The 22702-nt window shown below is 36.6% G+C and overlaps 1 protein-coding gene across 1 annotated transcript in view; it reads right to left on the reverse strand.

The window, feature by feature from the left end:
* Positions 1-899: 899 nt before the first annotated feature.
* The window catches only part of LOC140972614 (protein ILITYHIA), a 26180-nt gene continuing 4377 nt past the window's right edge, over positions 900-22702 (reverse strand). Inside the window, exons 5-32 of the mRNA XM_073435007.1 lie at positions 21155-21675; positions 20264-21042; positions 20101-20177; positions 18733-18843; positions 18582-18651; positions 18372-18450; positions 16646-16748; positions 16402-16572; positions 16196-16318; positions 15990-16103; positions 13006-13112; positions 12871-12922; positions 12674-12780; positions 12535-12594; positions 12332-12446; positions 12073-12183; positions 11830-11967; positions 11640-11762; positions 11368-11439; positions 9368-9480; positions 8670-8828; positions 8060-8156; positions 7799-7981; positions 6463-6657; positions 2488-2667; positions 2250-2382; positions 2010-2088; positions 900-1385 (exon numbers count right to left, since the gene is read on the reverse strand). Of these exons, the coding sequence (XP_073291108.1) occupies positions 1349-1385; positions 2010-2088; positions 2250-2382; positions 2488-2667; positions 6463-6657; positions 7799-7981; positions 8060-8156; positions 8670-8828; positions 9368-9480; positions 11368-11439; positions 11640-11762; positions 11830-11967; positions 12073-12183; positions 12332-12446; positions 12535-12594; positions 12674-12780; positions 12871-12922; positions 13006-13112; positions 15990-16103; positions 16196-16318; positions 16402-16572; positions 16646-16748; positions 18372-18450; positions 18582-18651; positions 18733-18843; positions 20101-20177; positions 20264-21042; positions 21155-21675 (4209 nt within the window). The 3' untranslated portion in view covers positions 900-1348. The remainder of the gene's footprint in view (positions 1386-2009; positions 2089-2249; positions 2383-2487; positions 2668-6462; positions 6658-7798; positions 7982-8059; positions 8157-8669; positions 8829-9367; positions 9481-11367; positions 11440-11639; positions 11763-11829; positions 11968-12072; positions 12184-12331; positions 12447-12534; positions 12595-12673; positions 12781-12870; positions 12923-13005; positions 13113-15989; positions 16104-16195; positions 16319-16401; positions 16573-16645; positions 16749-18371; positions 18451-18581; positions 18652-18732; positions 18844-20100; positions 20178-20263; positions 21043-21154; positions 21676-22702) is intronic.

Below are 22702 nucleotides of genomic sequence, written 5' to 3' on the forward strand. Positions count from 1 at the left end.
TTTATTCTATTTATTTCTTCGGAGCAAATTGAATTAATAGTTCATAATATTGGAGGCATTACATACATTGTTCAATTGAATATTTTGTTTGGACCTCGCAGTGTTTGTGGAGTGTGATCCGAAAGAACCTGATGACGACTTATTTGTTTTGACATTGTAGAGATGCACAGACCTAATCGGGTTATGCGACAATTTGGTATGACACACAACTAATACGAATCCTGCAACTGATGGGGATAAATTGCATAAAATAACATGTGAAGGGTTGCATGATCAGAAAGAACACCAAGAAGGCTACCTATCTCATTGGGAGAATAGACATGGTTTGGTTACACCTACTATCACAACAATGTAAACCGAAACAATGGCACCACCAAATCATCGTTCATTTAACGTCTCCGACCGTTCGATGAACTGATTACCGGACAGGAGATGCATCATTCTGCAGTGTAGTGGTATGGTTTTATTCTGCAGTGTTATAGTATTTATGTTGTCCATATTGTTGAAAAATGTTTAAAATCAATTTCGTTATAAAAGGTATGTAAGACCCAAGTTGCTCGACATTAACATTTTCTCATTTGACTCATATTCAATATATAAATGTATACACTGCATGTCGGAATCATCCAAGATAAATCGTAATTTATCATCATCTTCAATGGGCAAATGTACTTCCTACAGACGATAGAACTCCATATACATATATTTTGTCGACAATTTCAGGCAGAATTTTGTGACATCAACATTTAGTTTCCCATGTACTTTTGCAAGCAATTCTGATAAATTCGATGATCGTTATATAATTGCTCAGTGGTAAGTAAATATTAGAAATAAAATATATAGTGACACAATTATTAATTTAAAAAAAATATTGCATAAAAAATTCAAAATAATACATATTTGAGTAACATCATAATTTCACCAAGCTGAAGTCCTTGATAAATTATATAGTTTAAGAACACATTTCAATTAACTTCATAGATTGTTCTGCAAAAGTTTATATCTGATGCATAACCAGGAGCCTTCTCTAAGTTCCTGCTAACTCAAAAGTCAAAACTGATTCTCCAGAGTGATATATCATAACTAGGTGCCGTCCCTAAGTTCCAGTTAACTCAAAACTGATAATTCAGAGTGATATATTCCAATAAATACAACAGAGTCGGGGTACTGGGAATGAAGAATCACATTTCCACCACAGGTGTCTGTACATATATTGTGTTTGTATATGTTCTTCGCAGCAGGAAAATGCATTCACGATCTTGGTTCTGATCACCGATCTTCTTTGACATTAATATTCAAGGAAAGACGTTGAAAACAAACCAAAACTGTGTTTGACTGAAGCACTATTTCACTCAGAGCTTGTTGGCTCGTCTTCACTGTCATCACTGCACAAAAGGAGCCTGAGTTATTTGTCGTGAGAATCTAGTTTCTACAAACAGATTTGAAGATGGTAAATATGTCCTTGCTCGAATGTTCGGATCACATAACAGGAGATGAATGCAAGGTAGAGTAGCAATGTATATATAGATTGACCATTAAATGCATCTTCAATATGGGCACTCCATATATAACTAGTGGCTCAGCCCCTGTCAATATCCCATATCTATTGCCATGGATCCATCTCCCTTTGGATTGTCACTTCTTTAGACAACTTTCTGACACTCGAGGTCTATCTATTGGCTCCTGGTTCATTTAATTAGTAATTGTACAACAAATTTATTTTATTAATTTAAGTGAACGAAGAGGATTCGATCACCCCCACCCTCTCAATATTCATTTATAAGGGATCTGATTTGATCCCCATTTTCAGAGGAAAGAACCATGCATGAAGTCACAACCATAGTCGATTGGCGTACATAACTTGAAGCCAAACAAAGGCAAAGCAGCTGTATTCAAGGAGCATACATAGGTTCTATCTATTGAGAATCGGATTGAGACAGACATGAAAAAAGAACACAATAAAATATCCAACAAGATCCTATCAAAGTAAAATGAACATGGCACTTCACCTGTATTCCGGGAGCTTTGATATTCTCCTGGCATCTAAGCCTGTGATATACTTTTGCGCAGCTTGTAAATTTTCTGTGCCTGTATGATGATAGAGAAAAATGGGCGTTAAAAATTGATCTAAGCAAATATTGTACTTTTGGAAATACTTGTGCATAAATATAGAATCACAAACCCCGGCTCCCATAGCTGATGCAAAAAGAATCAAGATGCATATGAGGTAAATGGAAAGAAATACATACCCTTAACCAATTGAAAGCTGTGTAAAGCACATCTTTCTGCAGCTAGCCTTACAGGGGTAGATCCATCCTTCAAGCATTCAGCAAGCACAGGACCAAATAATGAAGTATGAATTATGACTGCCTGGGGATTAGCCTGCCAAAAATATGAATTATGAGATTCGTGAAGGATAAAATACAAAATTCGTGATATAACACAACTACTGCACTATTATTGACTAAGCTCGTGCAATATATATACTTTGGAGACCGTCTTCACAGTACTTAAGGCTCTTCTTCTGACTTCACTTGAGTCATCTTGCATGGCCAATACCACAGAAGTCAATGTTGCCAAATGCGCAGAAGTGTTAGAAGGCTCAATCCGGACTTGGTAAAGTAAAAGTCTTCCCAGAGCCCGTACCGATGATTCACGGACAAGGAACTGCAAGTATTAGATCCACAAGACAAGCATTTTTATTAATTATGCCTTCAAAATGTTTGATGTTTTCGCAAAGATATTTTTAGCTCAGTCAATAAGATAGTTCACACCCTTACAATAAATTCATAAGAGATGTAGTTGTTCGTGTTTCTAACTTGATTTATGGCATTTTTTTACAGATAAAAAAAATCATACTTGTAGTAGGTTCACACATGCAAAAGAAGAGATCTTCCGTAGTACATGATTCACAGTCAACAAATACTGAGGCCATTACAAAATATCCTTTAGTTTAGGTATCAAGGCCAAAACACTTGAGGCATTTAGTTAATTTAAGAGCTACGTTCATCCTGACCCTTTTTTTCCCTCGTTTTCTAAACTTACAAAATTCAATTATTTAGTTCATTCTGAACATATTACAATTTTCAAACTACAATTTTTTATCTTTGCTTAAAAAGAGTGCTGGAAATCAGTACTGACTGGATATAGAAACCGATAAGAAGCATGCCAGCACGTAAAAAAGTGGGTCTGAACCCAAGCCTTGAATCTCTAGAAGTACTTTGCTATTTTCTCTCTCAAACCCTCGAAGCATCCTCTTTTTTTCCAAAAAGCCTTAAAAATTATCATGCTAACCTTAATATATTACAGACAAGTCCTCGACAAAGTCATGCAACATTAATATCCTATTGCACCATGCTCGGAGTTCTGATTTTTCGAATATGTTTCCCCCTAAGCTAATACTCTTGAATAGGAATATAATTTGCTCATCCTTAACCGACTGGCTCCGAGTGTACTCCGTGAACTATTTTCAATTGCGTAAATATTCATGCCAATATTTTCTGGTTAAGCAAAGGTCCAAGTCAAACAACGCATTTTTAGGGTATTCTGCTATACTCATCAGTATTTTGCAAGAAAAAAGTTATCCACCATTTGGTGATTAGAGAAATACGGAAGAAAGATTTGTTAAAATATTCATGAGAGATAATATAACAAATGAGAGATAAAGGTCATGTCAGTATATAAAGAGTAATTTAGAAACAAGACAAGGGGTTGAAGAATCTCCACAAGGAGTACAAATGTATCAAGGTTTGAAGAATTTGAACGCAATTGAAACTAATAACAGTAGGACACTCATAAAGTATTGTCGAAAGAATCAAATTAATAATANTCCGAAGAGGAGGTCAAGAAAGCAGTTTTTCAATGTTAAGGTTGTAAGAGTCTCGGGGCCGACGGCTTTACTTTGGCATTTTTTACAAGAGTGCTGAGAGATAGTCAAAGGAGATATAATGAAGGTTTTCGATGAGTTCTTTCAGAGCGGAATCATAAATGGTGTAACCAACAAAACATACATATGTTTGCTCCGAAAAAAATGAATAGTTCAAAGTGAAGGATTTCAGACCGATTAGCCTGATAACAAGTTTATATAAGATAATAGCAAAAGTTTTAACAACAATGATTAAGAATGTGATAGCAGAGACAATATCCGAATCTCAGAATGCTTTCGTTGAGGGAAGACAAATACTTGATTGTGGTTTTATAGCGAATGAACTACTCAAAGAAGGAAGGAGAAAGAAAAAAAAAGGACGGGTATCGAAGGTGGATTTCGAAAAGGCTTATGACAATGTGAATTAGGAGTTTTTGGATTTTGTTTTGATGAAAAAGGGGTTTGGAGGGAGATGGAAAAGATGGATCAAAGGATGTGTGTCGAATGTATCATTTTCTGTTATGATTAACGGGAGGCCAAGGATTATATTTAAGGCGTATAAAGAGCTTAGACTAGGAGATCTGCTGTCTCTTTTTTTGTTCAATTTGGTGGTGGATGTGTTGGGGAGATTGATCGATAAAGCAAAAGAAGGGAATTTAATAAACGGGATCGAGGTTGGTAGAGATAGGATAGAGATATCTCACATTCAGTTTGTGGACGATACACTTTTCTTTGTGAGGAATGAAAACCATATCAGGTTTCTGGTGCAAGTTGGATATATTTTTGCGATTTGTTTATATTAAAAATCAATTGGGAAAAGAGTGCTTTGTTGGGTATCCACTGTGAACAAGAAGAAGTAGAACTGTTAGCACAACAAATTGGATGTGGTAAGGAGATGTGGCCTATTAAATATTTGGGAGTGCCTTAAGGAAGAAATCCGTCACAAGCTTCGTGTTGGGACCCCATTGTGTCTAAGATGTCGAAAAAATTGGCAAGTTGGAAAAAAGCTTTTTGTCAAGATAGGGAAGATTAACCTTGATAACATCGGTTTTAAATGCAATCCCGATTTATTACGTCTTTTTTTAGTGTGCCTAAAGGTATAGCGGAAGTGATGGAGAAGATTTCAAGAAACTTTTATGGGACAGAGCGGATGGAGATTTACATAGTCACTTGGTTGCGTGGGATCATGTGTGCAACCCTAAGGAAAAAGGCAGATTGGGCGTTGGGAATATTGTTTTGAGAAACAAGGCTATGTTGGGGAAGTGGTGGTGGAGATTTTATGCAGAAAAAGGGACGTTGAGGAAGAAGATCATTGTAAGTAAATTAGCAATAAACGAGACGTTTAGTTGTCCATGGAAGTTTATTTCCCGACTATACCCGATTTTTCAGCAACTAATTTCTATTAAGGTGAGAAGAGGTAACAAGACTAGATTTTGGGAAGACAGGTGATGGGGAGATTCTTCTTTTAAAGAACTTTTTCCGGCATTATTTCAGTTATCCGTGGTTCACAATTTGCCTATATCATACTTTGTTCAATTTGACAACTCCACGTCTTCTCAATCCTGGGATTTTCATTTTAGAAGGACTGTGAAAGAGGAGGAGCTTTTCCAGTTGTCTGAGTTATTAGGTGTGTTAGAGAGGACTACGTTGGTTGAAGGGGTAGATGATTATCGTGTGTGGAGTGGGGATTCATCAGGTATTTTCTCAGTTAAATCTTTCTTTGAGTATTTTTTTCCCTATTCTCGCTTTCCCGTTATTTGGAAGGTTCCGGTACCAAAAAAGATTTAAGGTTTCTCGTGGATAGCGACTCAGGGTAAGCTGCCTACCTCGAAGATGTTGCAAAAAAACTAGCCCTTCATTGCTATGTGTCCAAATTGGTGTGTGTTGTGTAGAAATGAAACGGAAAACGACCGGATTGTGGGCTAGAGCTTTGCAAGAGCTGGGACTGGTTTGGGTGATGCCTAAAGTCAACGAAGGATTTATTCACTATGGAACTAGGACAGCTAACTGGTACGAGGGGAAGAATTTTTTGGCAAGTGGTGGTTCACGGCATATGCTGGACAATATGGCTGGAAAGAAATCAAAGAGCTAGGAAAAAATCAAAATCAAAGTTGCTATGTGGATCGGCACTAATGATGACTTTAAGAACGTCTCAATCTTAGACATGTTGCGATATTGAGCTTATGTGTATCATTGATAGAACATTGAAATTATGTAATTCCTGTCGAAAGTGGACCACTAATCCAATGATGTACTTGTTCTCATCATATTATTAATAAAATATCGTCTCCTATAAAAAAAACAATTAAAATAATGTCGCTGAGTATTAACAAAATATTACAAAAAATAAAAGATATTGGTACCATTACATCAACAGTAACACGTTGGAAATTTAAGAAGGCAGGAACAATCAGTGAACACTTTTGAGCACTTGTACTCATCAGTTGTTCTTAGTTCAAACATGTTAAGAGTGTAAAATGGTACACTATTCTTCAATTATTAGGTATTCGTAATGGTGATGAGTGATGCAGATATAGGAATGGGAACTATTGATTTTTATTAACTTGAATATTCAAGTTAGAGAAGTAGAGCATTACCTTTTCATCCTTCAAAGCACTTTTCAGGCAATCAACAATATTTGGAAGCAATGGAGAGCCATATATAACGGAAGCATTATGCCTAAGCATTGAAGTTATGGCAAGTATTGATCCATGCCTCGTTATCCAGGAAGAAGAGGAGACTGAATCTGCAACTTCTTTGAGTACTTCAGAAATTTGAGCATTGTCCAAGTACTGTTGCACAAATGTAGCATTTGCTTATCAACAAGATCACCTTTATCTTTATTTGAACAGTCCAAAATTTATTCAAGTAACAAATTGCAATCTTGAACAATAGAATAACTAAATTAACTATTTTACTTACAAACGGGCTTTGAAAACTACAGATGCATTAATATAAGAGAACGACTTTTGCAGAAATGTGGTGCATCAAATAGATCGTTAATCAAGCTCCCAAGTTATAGTGGAGGGTTGATTAATACAAATGCAATAATATATGGTCAACATGTCCTCCCCTTACCCCAGACACCATCATGACCAACACCTCTCCACATACCTGCAGATATACAATAAATTCTATACAGAACTGTCATATGGTCTTTTATGTAGGGACGCAAATGAACCAAACCGTTTGTGAGCTATTCGAAGCTCGATTCCATAAAAGCACGTTTGAGCTCATTTAATAAGGCTCATTAAGACAAACGAACCAAGCTCAAACTTTACAATATTCGGTTCGTTAGCTCGTGAACATGTTCGGTAGTAAGTTCATGAGTCATCTCTTAGATGAAAAAATAATAGTTTTAATATTTGATTTATTGATTTAGCACATTACTTGTGAAATATAGAAAAAAATCTATTAAATTTATTTATTATAATAAATTTACAAATTTTAATAAGAATGTAATATTTTTCTCTAAATAAATAATTTATTTTTAATGAATTTAATGAAAATTTAAATGTATAATTCATATTTATTAAGCTCGTTTATGCTCGATAAAAGCTTGAATAAGCTCGTGAACCATGAATATATTCGTTAAATAAAGCTCGAACTCGTCTCGATAAAAACGAATCAAACTCAAAACATTCCAGAGTTCGGCTCGGGTCTGCTCGATTACATCCCTACTTTTATGTCACACTTAGTCCCATTGCATAATTTTGATGTCATGTACTCACGCCATGTGAAGAATAGTTATTTCTCGCTTCATCCTTCGGGCATTCTAGCTTTGGGAATGCTAAGTAGTTCAGCTTAGGATATCACAATCAGTAGAAGACCACTTTTACTATCAACACTAGTATACCAAACAAAGACGAAAAATTTTCAAATATGTTGATACAAGGAAGTGATGTTAATGAAACAAAGATTCTTGCTATTCACCTGAGATAAGATACCCAAAATGATTGCAGAAGAATTTCGTATCTGATCATCTTCATTGTATATCATATCCTTTAGCAGAGCGTGAACACGAGTTACTACAACACTGCTTAAACTTTTTCCAGCATTCTTGATCACACCTTCCAGAGCTGTTAAAATTGCCTCCCGAATTGCAGGCTCTGATGCCTGGTTAGTTTGATAAGCAACATTATGTCATAGAGCTTTAAGACCAGTAATCAGAAAGCACAAAACTATGATCATCACCTGTAGACCGGATAACAAATCACCAACTAAAGGATCAATCCTAGTACTGAGAGCACTAAGCTTCCCGAGGGCTAAGGCAGCACTTGAACGAACAGTCCTGCAAAAGGAATTTATCAAGCAGAAATCAGTAGCTTCATTTCAGTCTCGTTAATACTTGCAGCGAATGAATCCCAAATCGATGAAGCTTGATATTCAAGCATGAATGCCCATTTAACTATTAAGCAATATTTGCTATTATGAACTAGGGATGTTACCGGACCTGTTCCGGATGTGGGGTAAGGGAACTGTACCAATCTTTTTGGATACCAGATTGGATTTTAGAAGCATAATTCAATCCGAAACCAAAACCCAAATAAATCGGATTTATTCATCATCAATCAATTTTTATTTTTTATCCAACAATTAACTACACAAAAAGTTATTTATGGTTTCAAAAAAATTTAATATATCATGGAAACTGATTCAACAAGACTGGATTAAAATGGTTACGGATCCATTTTCAAGCAACCCAATCCGATTCAACATTGATGCCAGATTCAATTCAATCCGGAAACGATTAAACTGGTTCCGGATTGACCCGATTGGATATGCATCCCTATTATGAACTGACCTTGTGTTATCTTGTAAACATTTGATGAAAGTTGTTTGAAGTTGGGGTAGAAAAGGCTTCAGCGCTATCCCACCCTTTTGTATCATGATGCTCAAAGTTGACAAAATTGCACTCTTTACTTGCCAGGGAAATCGGTCACCTATGATCCGAATTAGAGGGCTGCAGAAGTAACATGCAAGACTGATGTCGACCCATCAAAAGTATTTATAAGTTATAACTAATATCTCAGCCAATGAGATTGATAATTGAGAAAAAATAATAAAATATCTTTTGACAACAGAATACCGAAGTGATCATAGCAAAAACAAAAAGTACGATAACCAAAAATTAAAAAAGAACAAATTTTATATATGACACTAGTTGACATAAAACAAGGAAGATCAACCAAGATAAACTTCTTTCGCATGATAAAAATTCTGTAAACGAATGAGAACATATAGTACGGTAAATCAAGAAGTATGTAAGATATATTTGATGCTTAATTAGCATTTCCAAGGAAAAAACAGATCACATGCCTGGTGAAAATTGAAAATTTTTTGCGGTAAAACCCAATAGATATTCATTAATCGAGGGGTTATGCAAGAAAAAAATTAGCCTCTTGATGATTCATCCCCGTGGAAAAAGTGCTATAACCTTCTGATCAACTAAACGTAAATCAGGAAATAAAGTGTGCCAATCAAAACTTTTATCCTATGTACCCTGTAATTGGAATGACAAATTCTCTTAGTGCCTTTTCGCTGGTTACTTCAATCAACTCCCCAAGACCTAAAGCTGCTTGCTCCCTCAGTTCAGCTGACCCACTTACAAGACCCTGAAAAGGTAAAATTGCAGATCAGCTCTTTTAATGAATAAAAGTTTATAAAAAATAAAAAAATGTTTTGCACGGACAGACATGGCACCACATTGAGTAGAATCAAAGTTTGACAGGACCATGGCGGACTCCTCCAAAACAGATACCAATCTCATAGCATATACATTTATAATCAAGTGATGTGAACACCACAGTAAATGGACAATAACACTTCACAATGCCAAAAATAATAAATATAAAATGAGCCTTCTCACCAAGTTAGTTAACCAGAAAATGGGTTCAGACGTTCAATTTATAAACTCAGATGGGCAAAATTCCAAGCACAGGCTAACACAGGATTATACTAGCATAATCAACTAGTAGTTTTTAAACCACTTGACCCATAGTTTGATTTAAACATGAATATATCTTTTAAAAAAATGAATGTGATATGGTGCATCCCACTCAATAAACACAATTAATATCTGTTCAGATACCTTTTGTAAATAAAATATGATAAGAAAAAATTCGAACTAAAATCTTTCCACTTGGAAACTTTTGGCACTATATTATTACAGTTCATCACGGAAGAAAGGACTCACTATTCATTAAATGGACATATTGACTGACTGTCCAGCAAATTTAAAAACAACCCCGTGTCTTAAGCAATTGAAACATATAAATAACTTGATAAAAGGAATCCAGATAGGGAAAAAAACAGAAACTATAATTTAAGAACTCTGGCAATTAACAGAGTTATGGCATGCAAGCATTGCAATTAAAAGAGCTGTAGCAGCACACCACAAACAAAAAACACAAGAAATGGGTGCAAAACAAACAAAATACAAGATAAACTGCACGTAAGAGTGGAGGGGTGAAAAGTGCACCTCAATTTATGGATCGACTAAAAATATATTCCAAAGAAAACTGAAAAAAGTTGTTTCCTTTGATGAGTAACTTCAGATGCAACCTTTGGCATATATAGTTTTAGCTCAGTTTTCTTCCAATGAAGAGGTTGTGCAGATTATTTTGCATCTGTTTTGTGAGTGTGTGGAAGGGTAAGCTTCGGCATGTCTAGTTACTATTGATTGATGAATTTAAAGTGAAACCTTCAGCAAATGAAAACCAAGAATTTGTTCGATAGAAACACCATAAATGTCAAGGCAAACCCTGACTACAATAATACACAGCAACACATGTTAATGTGTACCCCCAAATTACATATTTATTTTTGACACAGCAAACTGTCTTCTTCTTCACAGGAAAATGAGAAACTCTTGATTGCTACAGAACAAATTTCCTTGATTTAGAGATAAAATCAATCACATGTTTTCTAAAATTTGATGAAAACCAGAAAAAAGGGATGTGGACAGATCATAGGAGTGAGCTTTCCTGTGAACAATACAACTACACACGGCTACACTGTGTGCTTCATTGCAATTTCCGAATCTGCAATCTTTTTACCACAAAATAAAACTTCACAATAGGAAAAGCGTGCAACAGGTTTTATTGTACACATTGGTTATGGTAATTTGAGAATCCTCGCAGGTTGTACCAAATTGTGAATCGAGGTGGACAGCCTAAACGATGAACACTTCACACATTTCAATAAATCAGATACCCAAAAAAGATATGAAGCGTATGGAAAAGATGAAAAATAAGGTGAAAAGCAATCATGCACGAAAAGAACATTCTCCAGAAGCTTTTCTCAAATATTAAACCATATATAGAAAAAATTATAAAGAAAAATATGTTTGAAAGAGGTATATTGCAGTTCCAGGTACTTTTGGCAATTTTCCCATTTCTGTTTTTCTTCCATTTGTGGGTTTTGAAAAGCTTAAACCAACAAATTTATTTTGCAACAAGTAAATCTCTACTTTCAAACTTTCACAGGTTTCGCAGAACTACCTGGAGAAATAAAGGCAGGACAGGTTGAAGAGCTTTAGGTAGACAAAATCCAGGTATAAGAACTGGTCCTCCCTGTATTCATAAAACAAAATGTCATAAATTCATCATTAACTACATTTTTTATGATTAAAACACACAAATTGTTTGAAACTGATGCAGACCCCAAACAGTACATATAACTATGACAACAGAAGAATTAAACAGAAAATACTATGTCATGCTTTAAACTTTCTCGACATGTTGAAATCTAAAAATCTAAAGTCTTTGGTTACTTTTTTCTTTCTTCGTTCTTTGTCCCGGGATGTTGACACTGCATCACGAACCAGCTTGATATATGAAGGAAGAACCTCTTTAGGAACCGAACTAACAACCCTCAACAAAGCTTCCCAAGAAACCTGTAGAGAACACTGAAAGGTAAAAAGGGAACTTAAGCTGATAATATGAGAAAGATAATCTACATACTGAGACTGTCGCAGAATCTGGATCGCTGAGCAAAATTATCAAGGTAGATATCATATTTGGTGCTTCATCAACCAGATACAGTTTGCTATTCTGGAAGAAGTACCCAATCAGATATGAAGAACTTCTCCTTATTGAAGCCTGCAAATATGATTCAAATTAGAACTTTTTTTTATCTGTATTTGGTAATATTATTCTTCAAGGCAGGACCACAATATCATAGATCACATCAACCGAAAATCCTGCCTGATTATCTGCAACTCCTTTAAGAAGCTCTGAAATCAAAGACTCGACACCTTCCTCATCAATAACCAATACAACTGTTTCTGCTGACTTCTTTGCCAAATGTTGAACATCCTATGATTTCATATAGAAACAGTAAATGATCAAGCTATTGGATTTGAAAAAGGAACACAAATAACATCATTAGATAAATAAATGCCCATTAGGTTATGGACAAAATCAAACAAAACTATTCCTCAGAGAAATAGAGAGGACTACATACCTCATTGTCGTCACCCATAGAAGCCAGTAAAGCAGGAAGGACTGTACCAAGGTGGAGGCTAAGACCAGCGCCTGCGACCTCTGCCAAAGCTCCTAAAGCATGTGCATTGAAGGCACTAGAGGAAAACCGAAGATAATTGACAAGGCATGTAGAGTACTATTCATATAAAAAGTGTTTAACCACTAGGGAATGTTAGTACGTACGAAAGTGGTAGCTGAACAAGTTTAGGGAGTATATGAGGTAGCACAGCAGAGGTTCTGACACTGAAAAAGCAAAAACTATTTTGTATAAATATTTAAAAAGAAACATACAACCACCTAAAATAAGACCAAGAAAACATACCTCAATATTTGTTTTAAGCCATCGAGAGCAGTATCAGAAGTTTGATCATCTTCCAAAGCATGAAGAAGTGTAGGAACAATTTCATCAATTGCTTGCATCCCAGCACTCTACATCATAACAAAAGAAAAACCCGACTCTAATTTTCTCAATTTTATGCATTACAGCAGAGATACTAGGATGTAACACAGAATGCATACCTTGTACAGTGTACTGAATGCTAAACCTGCAGCCTCACGAACCTCAATCACGCTGAAAGTTACAAAAGAGGTCAATGATACCCACACCATTGCTAACAGATGCTCTATCATAAATTAAACAAAATGATGGCATACCTATCACAAAGAGCAGTCCGGATTGTTGGAATCAGTTCATCCATGAAAGTCAGTATCTGACTCTTGCCAGCACTGGCCATCACTTCACTGAGACCAATGCAAACACCCTGCACCTCAAGTAACGTATGGAGTTAAATAACAATCCGAAAACAAGAGCAAAACATGCTTTAAAATGTCCATAAATAGCAAGTTTGAGAATTTGTAACAAAGTTAGGCTAATAAGAAACATCAATACGAAACCTTTATCTTTCTTGCATTTCAGTCACTGCTTGCTTCTTGCTAATAGCTTAATAGCAACCAATAAAGCAAGTTAGATACTACGCTTATGGATGCTTACTCGTGCCAATAAATTACCCAACCAGTTGAATGTTCTTGTAAACCACCTCCAGGCCACACTACAGCAATGATTAAAAAAACATGTTCTACCAATATACTAAACTTTTTTTTTATAAGAAACGAGATCATATTATATATTTATATATATAAATCATGTAATAATTACAAAAAAAAGGATAAGATATCCACCCACGGAGCCCCTAAAACTCAAGACATATCAACAATATAATAAGCATCAATCTCTGACTAAGTCTAGAACCAAGAACATAGCAAACTCTTTATGATTCCTAATCCACATAAAAACCCACAATTTGATCTTTTCCCCACACATTTCACCCGATTCCGCTATATCTTGGAAAATTCTCTTGTTCCTTTCCAGCCAGACATACCATCAAATTCAATGAACCACCACCGTCCAAAGCAATCTCCCCCTCCTACCAAGGTCACGCCCTAGATCAGCCGCAAATAAATCCTTCATTGTCCTTGGAGCTACCCAAATCAGACCCATCTAGGCATCTCGTGAATGGGAAATGAAGAAAGATGTGGTCTTGTGACTTCATCTCCCGCCAACACAGTACACACCAAATTGGGCGGAGAAACAAGTGGGCCAACATTTTTGCAATGTCTCACAGGTTGGAAGCTTCCCTTGCACTACAACCCATGAGAAAACTTGTACCTTCGATGGGATAGGCATTTTCCAAATTACATGAAAGAATGGAAACGAAGGAAAACCCTTAAGTGGAAAAAAAAGACTTGTAGAAATATTTAACTGAGAAAAAACCCGAAGGAACCTCAACCCATTTCCTAAAATCCAAAGCCTCTACGACCAATCTGACCCTCTCCAAAGACTCTACCAAAAGACTCAACTCATCCACTTCCATGTTCGTCAATTCCCGCCTAAAATGTAAATTCCAAGAAACAACCGAATTAAATGAGGGATTTTCCAGCTGAGCAAAATGGGAAATGGGTTTGTTATGAACTGAGAATACATGGAATAGTGAAGGATAAAGATCCTTGAAAAGGAATCCCTCCACCACATGTCCTCCAAAAATCTTAAAATGTTGCCCTTCACACAGACCTCACCGATTGGAGAAAAACCAAGTAAATTCTAGAGATAAACTTCCAACGGCTTCTAAAAATGATGTTGCTAACCAGACCTGCATCCCATCCATTATTTTGCATCCCGTACTTGTTTACAATAACTTTATTCCACAACGACTCTCTTTCATGTGAGAATCTCCACCACCACTTTTCCAGAAGAGCCCAAGTCCTTAAGCAAATATTCCCAATACCCAGATCCCCTTTTTCCTTCGGTGTACATACCTTCTCCAAAGCAACCCAATGACCACGTGAATCCTCGTCAGCTCCTTCCCAAAAGAAGTCTCTAATAATCTTCTCCATGACATCCGCTACACATTTTGGTATTCTAAACAGAGCCATGAACTACATCGGCAAAGCATTCAACACCGCTGAAATCCCTGAATGAGTTACTTGGTCAATTTGCTAACTACTAATTTATATATTTGTGACTAAATAAAGGACCAATGCAATAACTTAAATATCCAATTCCAATCACCATTTCAAACGTGGGACAAGATCACCACACGATAAATATTCGACCTCATTAAATATAAACTGGTTATTATAGAGTCAAAATTGCAAATTCATCGGCGTTAATGTGTTTATCATTATCGAAGAGTAAATACTCTGTACTTTGGCTTCTTGTGGTGTAACAAAGGTAACTAGTTTGAAAAAATGGACTGAAAGAGATGCAAAATTCCAATTCATGATTGTTGGAGGCTATGGATGACAGAAATTGGTCTGTGGACAGCCCTCGACCGAGACATTTCAAATCGCTAATGGATGATTGAAATTGGTCTTTGGACGATTGTAAAACATTAATTAAATTTCAAATAGCTCTCTTGCATTTCAACACTTGAAGAGAACCATGAGAGTTGAAGAGAATAACCCAAAACTTTTAAGAGGCAATGAATTGTTCCGTCAAGAAAAGGACACTAAAATTGAATGATAATCTAAATTCTTCCAATTCACTTTGATACAAAGATCAACAGCCATAAATCAGAAAAATAATCTTATCTACCAACCTATCAAGAGAGTGTAAACCATTTAATAAAATAAGCTCATTTACAAAAAAAATAAATAGTTACAACTACCAAAAGTACATGAATTTATGTGAGAGTGGGTCTCTTATTAAGGGATAATAATTAAGGTTTGAACCAGGTTGTGCCAAAAATGGTCCGGATAAATTTTATTGGTGAAATATTAGTTTGGATAAAGAGTTCCCCCCAGTGCTTATCGAAACAATTCCTTCAATATTTGATACACATGACCTTAACTATGGCTTGCAAAAGCTTTCGTGGTTCCCAAGGCCGAGGGTGTGACATCAAATACATATTCATATCGATATATTTGAGCTGAAATCTATCCTCAAGACAAGTATGGTGAATCACTTACATTGAAATCAATGAATTGTGTTGAGTGTTTCAACTGGTACATACAAATCATGGGAGCGAAGCAAATCACTATAACAAAGAAACAACTCAACCACATACCAAGATTTCTCTTCAAACCCAACTTAAAATGATGCAAAAAAAACAAATTATATGAGTGCGGAAAAGGAGACTCACTTGTCTTCTGCGAGGATTTGGATCATCAAGACCCTGAGATAAAATAGGAACAATAAGTGGAAGCACTCTGTCTCCAAGCTTCCGCACAAGCTCACCTAAGGATCGACCAGCAACCTAAAAAATTACAGCACACAAATTTCAAAGAGCGACTACGTATAAAATACATCGTGTCAGTTAATTTCCTCGGACTATATGAGACATGAAACCTGTCGCCTCTCTGAAGATGAGGATGCGAGAGAAATGATTAACGTGTTCATTAAAACTGGCATTATTTCTTTTAGAGTCTTTGGTGTATTTGCAACTATAGTCTTCCATACATGCAACGCAGCCTGAGAAAAACAGAAACGTGAAATAAAAATACGACAGTATATAACTAGAATAGCAAAACAAAAGTAAGCCTCAATATTTATACCTGGCGGACCGTTAAGCTGACATCAGTACGGACCATGTACAATGCGGCAAGAACTTCATTACGTTTCTCTCTTCCAAGTACTTCAATGATCGCCCGTCCATGTGCCTCAGTACTAGCACCTTCATCATCACTGCCACCTTCAAGAAGTGCTTTTCCAGAGGTTCCGGCTACCTAAATAAGATGATGCATGATCTAAGTAGCTTCAACTTGTGAACAAAGCACAGAAAACACCACTGCTACTCACCTTGAATAAGAGATCCCCCAATAATTCCACTGAACTCTGCCTAATACGCCAATTATCATTGAATATGCCATCCTCAACGGCAGGAAGGAGTAGAGGCAAAGATCTGACAAGATAAACAAATTAACAAGGGCAATGAACAGGACAAATGCTTTCAAATCAAGTGAATGGCTGATTGAAGCAATAACTTAAAATTAAAAATACTAGTTCAGCCTTATCTTACCAAAAGAAAAGGCATTAAAGATGAATACAATATGGTATTAGTGAACAATGAGTAAATAAAAGAGCACAGGAAGAGGTAATTTTATGAACTATTGCCGCACGTTTAGATGACCAACTTGGTTAGGTAATTTAAGTAGGTCAGAAAAGTATAAAATTTAAACTTTTGTCGGAGAACTCAAACTTCGGAGGTAGAATCATCTAGAACCATCTTAAAATGAGAAATTAATATGGGTTCAAATTCTCTTGAATTACCTTGCAACAAACTAGCAAGCTTTCAATGAAATATATCTATTAAAGCCTGTGACCTATCATACAAATTTCACATTGCTTTCTGTCCATGTGGCATGGTTGAAGCAATCAAATATTTTCCACATCAAGGTGTAGCAATATACATCAAGATCATTGCATCTCACATTTACTCTGTGGGTTCAAGAACAAAGGGAGTTGTTATACTGCCGCACGAAATGATACGTTAGCTGAGCAAACCCAGGCATTAGGAAAAGCAGATATTGGGTGAGATTGACAGAGAACTTGTAGAGAATTGAACTTAATTGACAAGGGAAATGCAACCAACGAGTTTTCTCGGTAAGAAGGTTGAGATCTCCAAACATAAGTGTTCTAAATGGCGGCCGCCTAGGCGGGAGGCGGCCATCAACCCGCTGAAATGCATGTTGAGTTACATCGAGTTTAGTCAGTAAGAATCCCGAGTCAATGTAACTACTGTCATTCGAGGAATGTCTTCTAATCATAGGAGATACTGTCATCCAAGGGCAGAACATAGTTTGCAGACCCAAGGGGATAAAAACACAAAAGACTGATGATAGTTACATTGACTAAATATCTCCTACGATTAGAAGACATTCCATGAATTACAGTATTTAACTTCCCAACAAAGGAAACACTATTTAACTTCCCAACAAAGGAAACACCTGACGCCATTGAAAACAATCACATCCCTGCCTCTTTCCTTGCCACATCAAGCACCGAGACATTTGGTTCTGCAGCCTCCATACCACCCAAAAAAATGAAAATTAAATCATTGAAAGCAAGTATGCAAATGTGCCTGGGTACCAGAGCTAACACAGTCCACGGAGGGCACAAATGCACAAGCACGGTGTCGAAATGGGCCACTTGTCTCTTGCTAGTTAGCACTATCGCACTTCAGATGGAGAAAGCTATCATAGACTTGACAGTTGTACCTTCGAGTGCAATCTTGACAGGGGCTCCAATCATGTGATCTCCGACAATCTGGTTGATTATTTAATCTCTCAGGGGTTCTTGGATTTAGTACCATCTACAGTCCACTTCTGGGTCTACGTATATGGTTTTTGTACATTGATAATCAACCATTTGGTATATTCTTTTCTTTTTTTGACACACTAAAAGTTATCATCAAGGCTTTTTAGTTAATAATAATAATAATGGCAATGAAGATTATTTAATAATAGGTAGAATGCAACTTAAATGACCTAAAATTGTCTCAGATGCATGTGTGAGAAGTACATACGTTGTCGCATAATATTGGACCAATACATGCCCAGCACTGAGGGCTGCATCCCGGACTGATTCATTCTCATCAGCTAGGCCTGAAGGAAATGAAAAATAACATTAAAGCACCAAACACAACACGAGTTGTTTGACCAGAATATAATTGCATTGCACATTCAGCTTAACTATTAACATCAAAAGAAATCATGAGATTTCAAAGAGGCAGTACCATCTAAAATGGCAGGAAGAACCAGTTGCAAGTATTTCTGAAACTGGACATTTAAAGATCTTGGTAGATACTGCAAGTAGAATGCAAAGATAAAATAAAATCGTAAACAGAAACTGACAAAACCAAAATAAGTATCTGTAGCAAAATTCACCTTGAAAAGTGTCAAGTAACCATCACGAACAGAAGCTTTTGAATGAGAGCAGTTCCGAATGATGTCAGGAAGTATATTCTCAAAATAATTTGTTCCAAGTGCAGCCAATACCTAAAAAAGGAGGATTGAGCATAATGCATGGTCATATCCATCGAAATGAAAAGAAACAACCAAGGATGTATCCATTGACCATATAGATGAGACTAAAGTTAAAACCATGAACTTAAATACTAGGAAAACTGGAAGTACAGGCAACAATCATGCATCATCTAACGCAATAAGCACTGTCTCAAATAGTATACTTGAGCATCCTTTATCAGCGGATATGAATAACAATACCATATTCACCCAAATAAATAATGGAGATATTAAACTGATGAGAGAATGGCACCATTACATCATAAACAACTACAAAATTCTTTCTCCAATTTTTACTTTACCTATATGCAGAGTGCAAAGCACTGAACTATTGACGGTGCAAATCTTGTGAAAATTTTACTTGCAGAATAATAGCATCAGTCTAAACCAAAACAACACAATTTGTAAGAAAATTCCTGTGTCCAAAACAACACAATTTGTAAGAAAATTCCTGTATTTATTCTCAACACACAAAAGTTAACATATAACCAAACTTCGAGGATGTGATCTATATGTTGCAATAGAATTAAAGAAGTGAGTATAATTTCCTTCTTGACTATTTCGTTCGCTTGTAATCTGGAATGAAAAAAGGAAAAAAAAAAGTTGTGCCAATGCAATTATGCATTACATCATGGAACCCAAGTGTATAATAGCAGCCTCTAGTTATGCAGCAACAAGAGTCAGGTCATTGGCACTGCAGGAGTAAGACTGTAAGAGTAACATCAACAAAGACCGAAAATCATTTTAGTTGATGCTAATACTTAGCACAATGGCAGTTCAAAACCGATCTACCGTGATCAGTAAACTGATTGTTGTTTAGGCCCCTAGCGCCTTTTCAATACTTTTTTTATAGGAAACGATATTTATTATTAATAATAAATTTAAGAGAAGTACATCAGTGGACTAGAAGTTCACTGTCAAAATGTAGCACACAATAGTAAAACTAACTTAGTGATACACATAATCCCAATTTCTCATTAAATCTAAAACAGAGACATTCTTGAAATCATTATGATTGCCAATCCACATAGCAATGTTAATTTTGATATTTTCCCAGCATATTTCCGTATTTGCCTCAATCTCTTCGAAAATTCTTCTGTTTCTCTCCAACCAAACCATCCAACAAATGCAATGAACCACGACATGCCAAAAAATTCTTCCTCTATTACCGGTATGCTGTCCCAAGTCCGTATTGAATAAGTCCTTTGTTGACTTAGGTATAACCCAAACCAGCCGCATCTCTTGCAAAGCTCTAGCCCACAATGATGTCGAGAATGGGCAATGGATGAGCATGTGATCCTGAGTCTCTATATCATTTCTGCACAGCACCAATTGGGACACAAAACAATGCTGGGGCATCTCTTTTGAATCATCTCCGAGGTCGGTAGCTTACCCAGAGCAGCTGTCCAAGAAAAAAGCTGGATCTTGTTTGGAACCGGAACTTTCCAAATAGGATAGAATAAGTGAAACTCTGATGAAGGATTATCTGGGAAAAAAGACTCGTAGAATGAACTGACAGAGAAAATACCCGTAGAATCCCCGCTCCACTGAATAAAACCATCTACCTCTTCAACTAACGTGACTGAATCTAAAACTACTAATAACTCTGACAACTGAGTAATCTCCCCATCTCTCACAACCCTTCTAAAATGGAAGTCCCAAGATTGATTGCGCGTGACATTGTCAAAATGGACAAAAAATGATATTGGCAAATTGTAAAGTGATGCTAGACGAAACAAAGCTGGATATTTTTCTTTGAACGAAGACTCCCCCCACCATCTATCCTCCCAAAATCTAACCTTATTACCTCCTCTCACCTTAATAGTAACTCTCTGTTTAAAAGTCGGGTATAAACGGGAAATAAACTTCCATGGGCATCTAAACGTGACGTTCCTTGCCAACCCCGCATCCCACCCATTTTCTTGTAATCCATATTTACTAACAATTATCTTTTTCCATAATGTCTCATCTTCTTCGAAAAATCTCCACCACCACTTCCCGAGCAAGGCCTTATTTCTGAAAATAATTTTCCAACCACCCAATCCCCCTTTATCCTTTGGTTTACACACTTGTTCCCATGCAACCAAATGGATGTGACCATCACCATCCTCTCCGTCCCATAAAAAGTTTCTAGCAATCTTGTCCATCGAATCCGCTATACCTTTGGGGACCCTAAATAAAGACATGTAATAAATCGGAATGGAATTCAAAACCGATAATATCAAAGTTAATCTTCCCCCTCTTGACAGGAATGCTTTCTTCCACGAAGCCAAATTTTTTCGACAATTTAGCAACCACGGGCTCCCAGAACGATGCTTGTAACGGATTACCTCCCAACGGTACTCCCAAGTAGTTAATAGGCCAATTCTCCTTAATACATCCCAATTGAAGCGCAAACCTTTCTACTTCTCCTTGTTCACGGTGGATACCCAACAAAGCACTCTTTTCCCAATTGATTTTCAATCCAGACATATCACAAAAAGAATTCACAACTTGCACCAGGAACCTTATGTGATCATCAGTCTGTCCGAAGAAGAGCGTATCATCCGCAAATTGAATGTGTGATATCTCGATCTTGTCTCTACCAACCTCTATCCCTCTTATGAGATTCCTATCCTTTGCTTTGTCGATCATTCTACCCATTACATCCAATACCAAATTGAAAAGAAAAGGAGACAATGAATCTCCTTGACGGAGCCCTTTGAAAGCCCTAAATTTTCCTCTCGGCCTTCCATTAATCATAACAGAAAATGATACATTCGACACACATCCCTGTATCCATGATCTCCATCTTCTTCCAAATCCCTTTTTCATTAAAACGAAATCCAAAAACTCCCAGCTCACATTATCGTACGCCTTCTCAAAATCCACCTTCAAAACCCAACATTTTTTTTCTTTCTCCTCCCTTCTTCAAGCAGTTCGTTCGCTATAAGTCCACAATCTAGAATCTGTCTTCCTTCGACAAATGCATTTTGAGAATTTGAAATTGTATCTGCTATCACCTTTTTCAGCCTCGATGTTAAGACTTTCGCTATTATCTTATATAAACTTGTTATCAAACTTATCGGTCTGAATTCTTCACTTTGCACGAATCGACTTTCTTTCTAATCAAGCAAATATAAGTCTCATTAGTTGCTCCATTTATGATGCCGCTGTGAAAGAATTCATCAAAGACCTTCATAAGATCATTTTTTACTATATCCCAACACTCTTGGAAAAAAGCCAAGGTAAAACCATCAGCCCCTGGACTCTTGCCTCCATCGCACTTGAAGACTGCATCCTTAACCTCCTCTTCCGAAATTTTTTTTTCTAGATCTCGATTCAACTCCTCTTCAATTGGGCACCATTGGACACCTTCAATACCCCATCATCTTGCGGTCGGCATGCTGTACAGCCCCTTGAAAAAATCTAGAATTTTGGACACAATTTCGTCCCCACATGTTGTAATGGAACCATCATTTCTTTCCAATCTGTCGATGGTGGACTTGCTTTTCCGCTGATTTAGGAGTGAATGAAAAAATTTTGTGTTTTGATCCCCCTCTTTAATCCATTTGACCTTGCTTTTTTGGTAATTTATTTGATTCTGTCGACATATCAATTCCTCTAACATCAATTTTGCTTATTTCCTCTCATTCGATGTTTCCTCCGAACCCCTCCCTTCAGTCCCCAATTTGTCAATTCTGCTGATTTTATTTAATAGCTCTGCTGATTTCATTTCCACCCTGCCATACACCTCTATGTTCCATTTTTTAATGTCACCCTTAATTGTCTTGAGTTTCATCATGAAAATATATCCCGCCCATCCTTGTGAATCTGTATTGTTCCACCACAT

The sequence above is a fragment of the Primulina huaijiensis genome, chromosome 3, assembly GCF_012295235.1.
Source record: "Primulina huaijiensis isolate GDHJ02 chromosome 3, ASM1229523v2, whole genome shotgun sequence".
Lineage (NCBI taxonomy): Eukaryota > Viridiplantae > Streptophyta > Magnoliopsida > Lamiales > Gesneriaceae > Primulina > Primulina huaijiensis.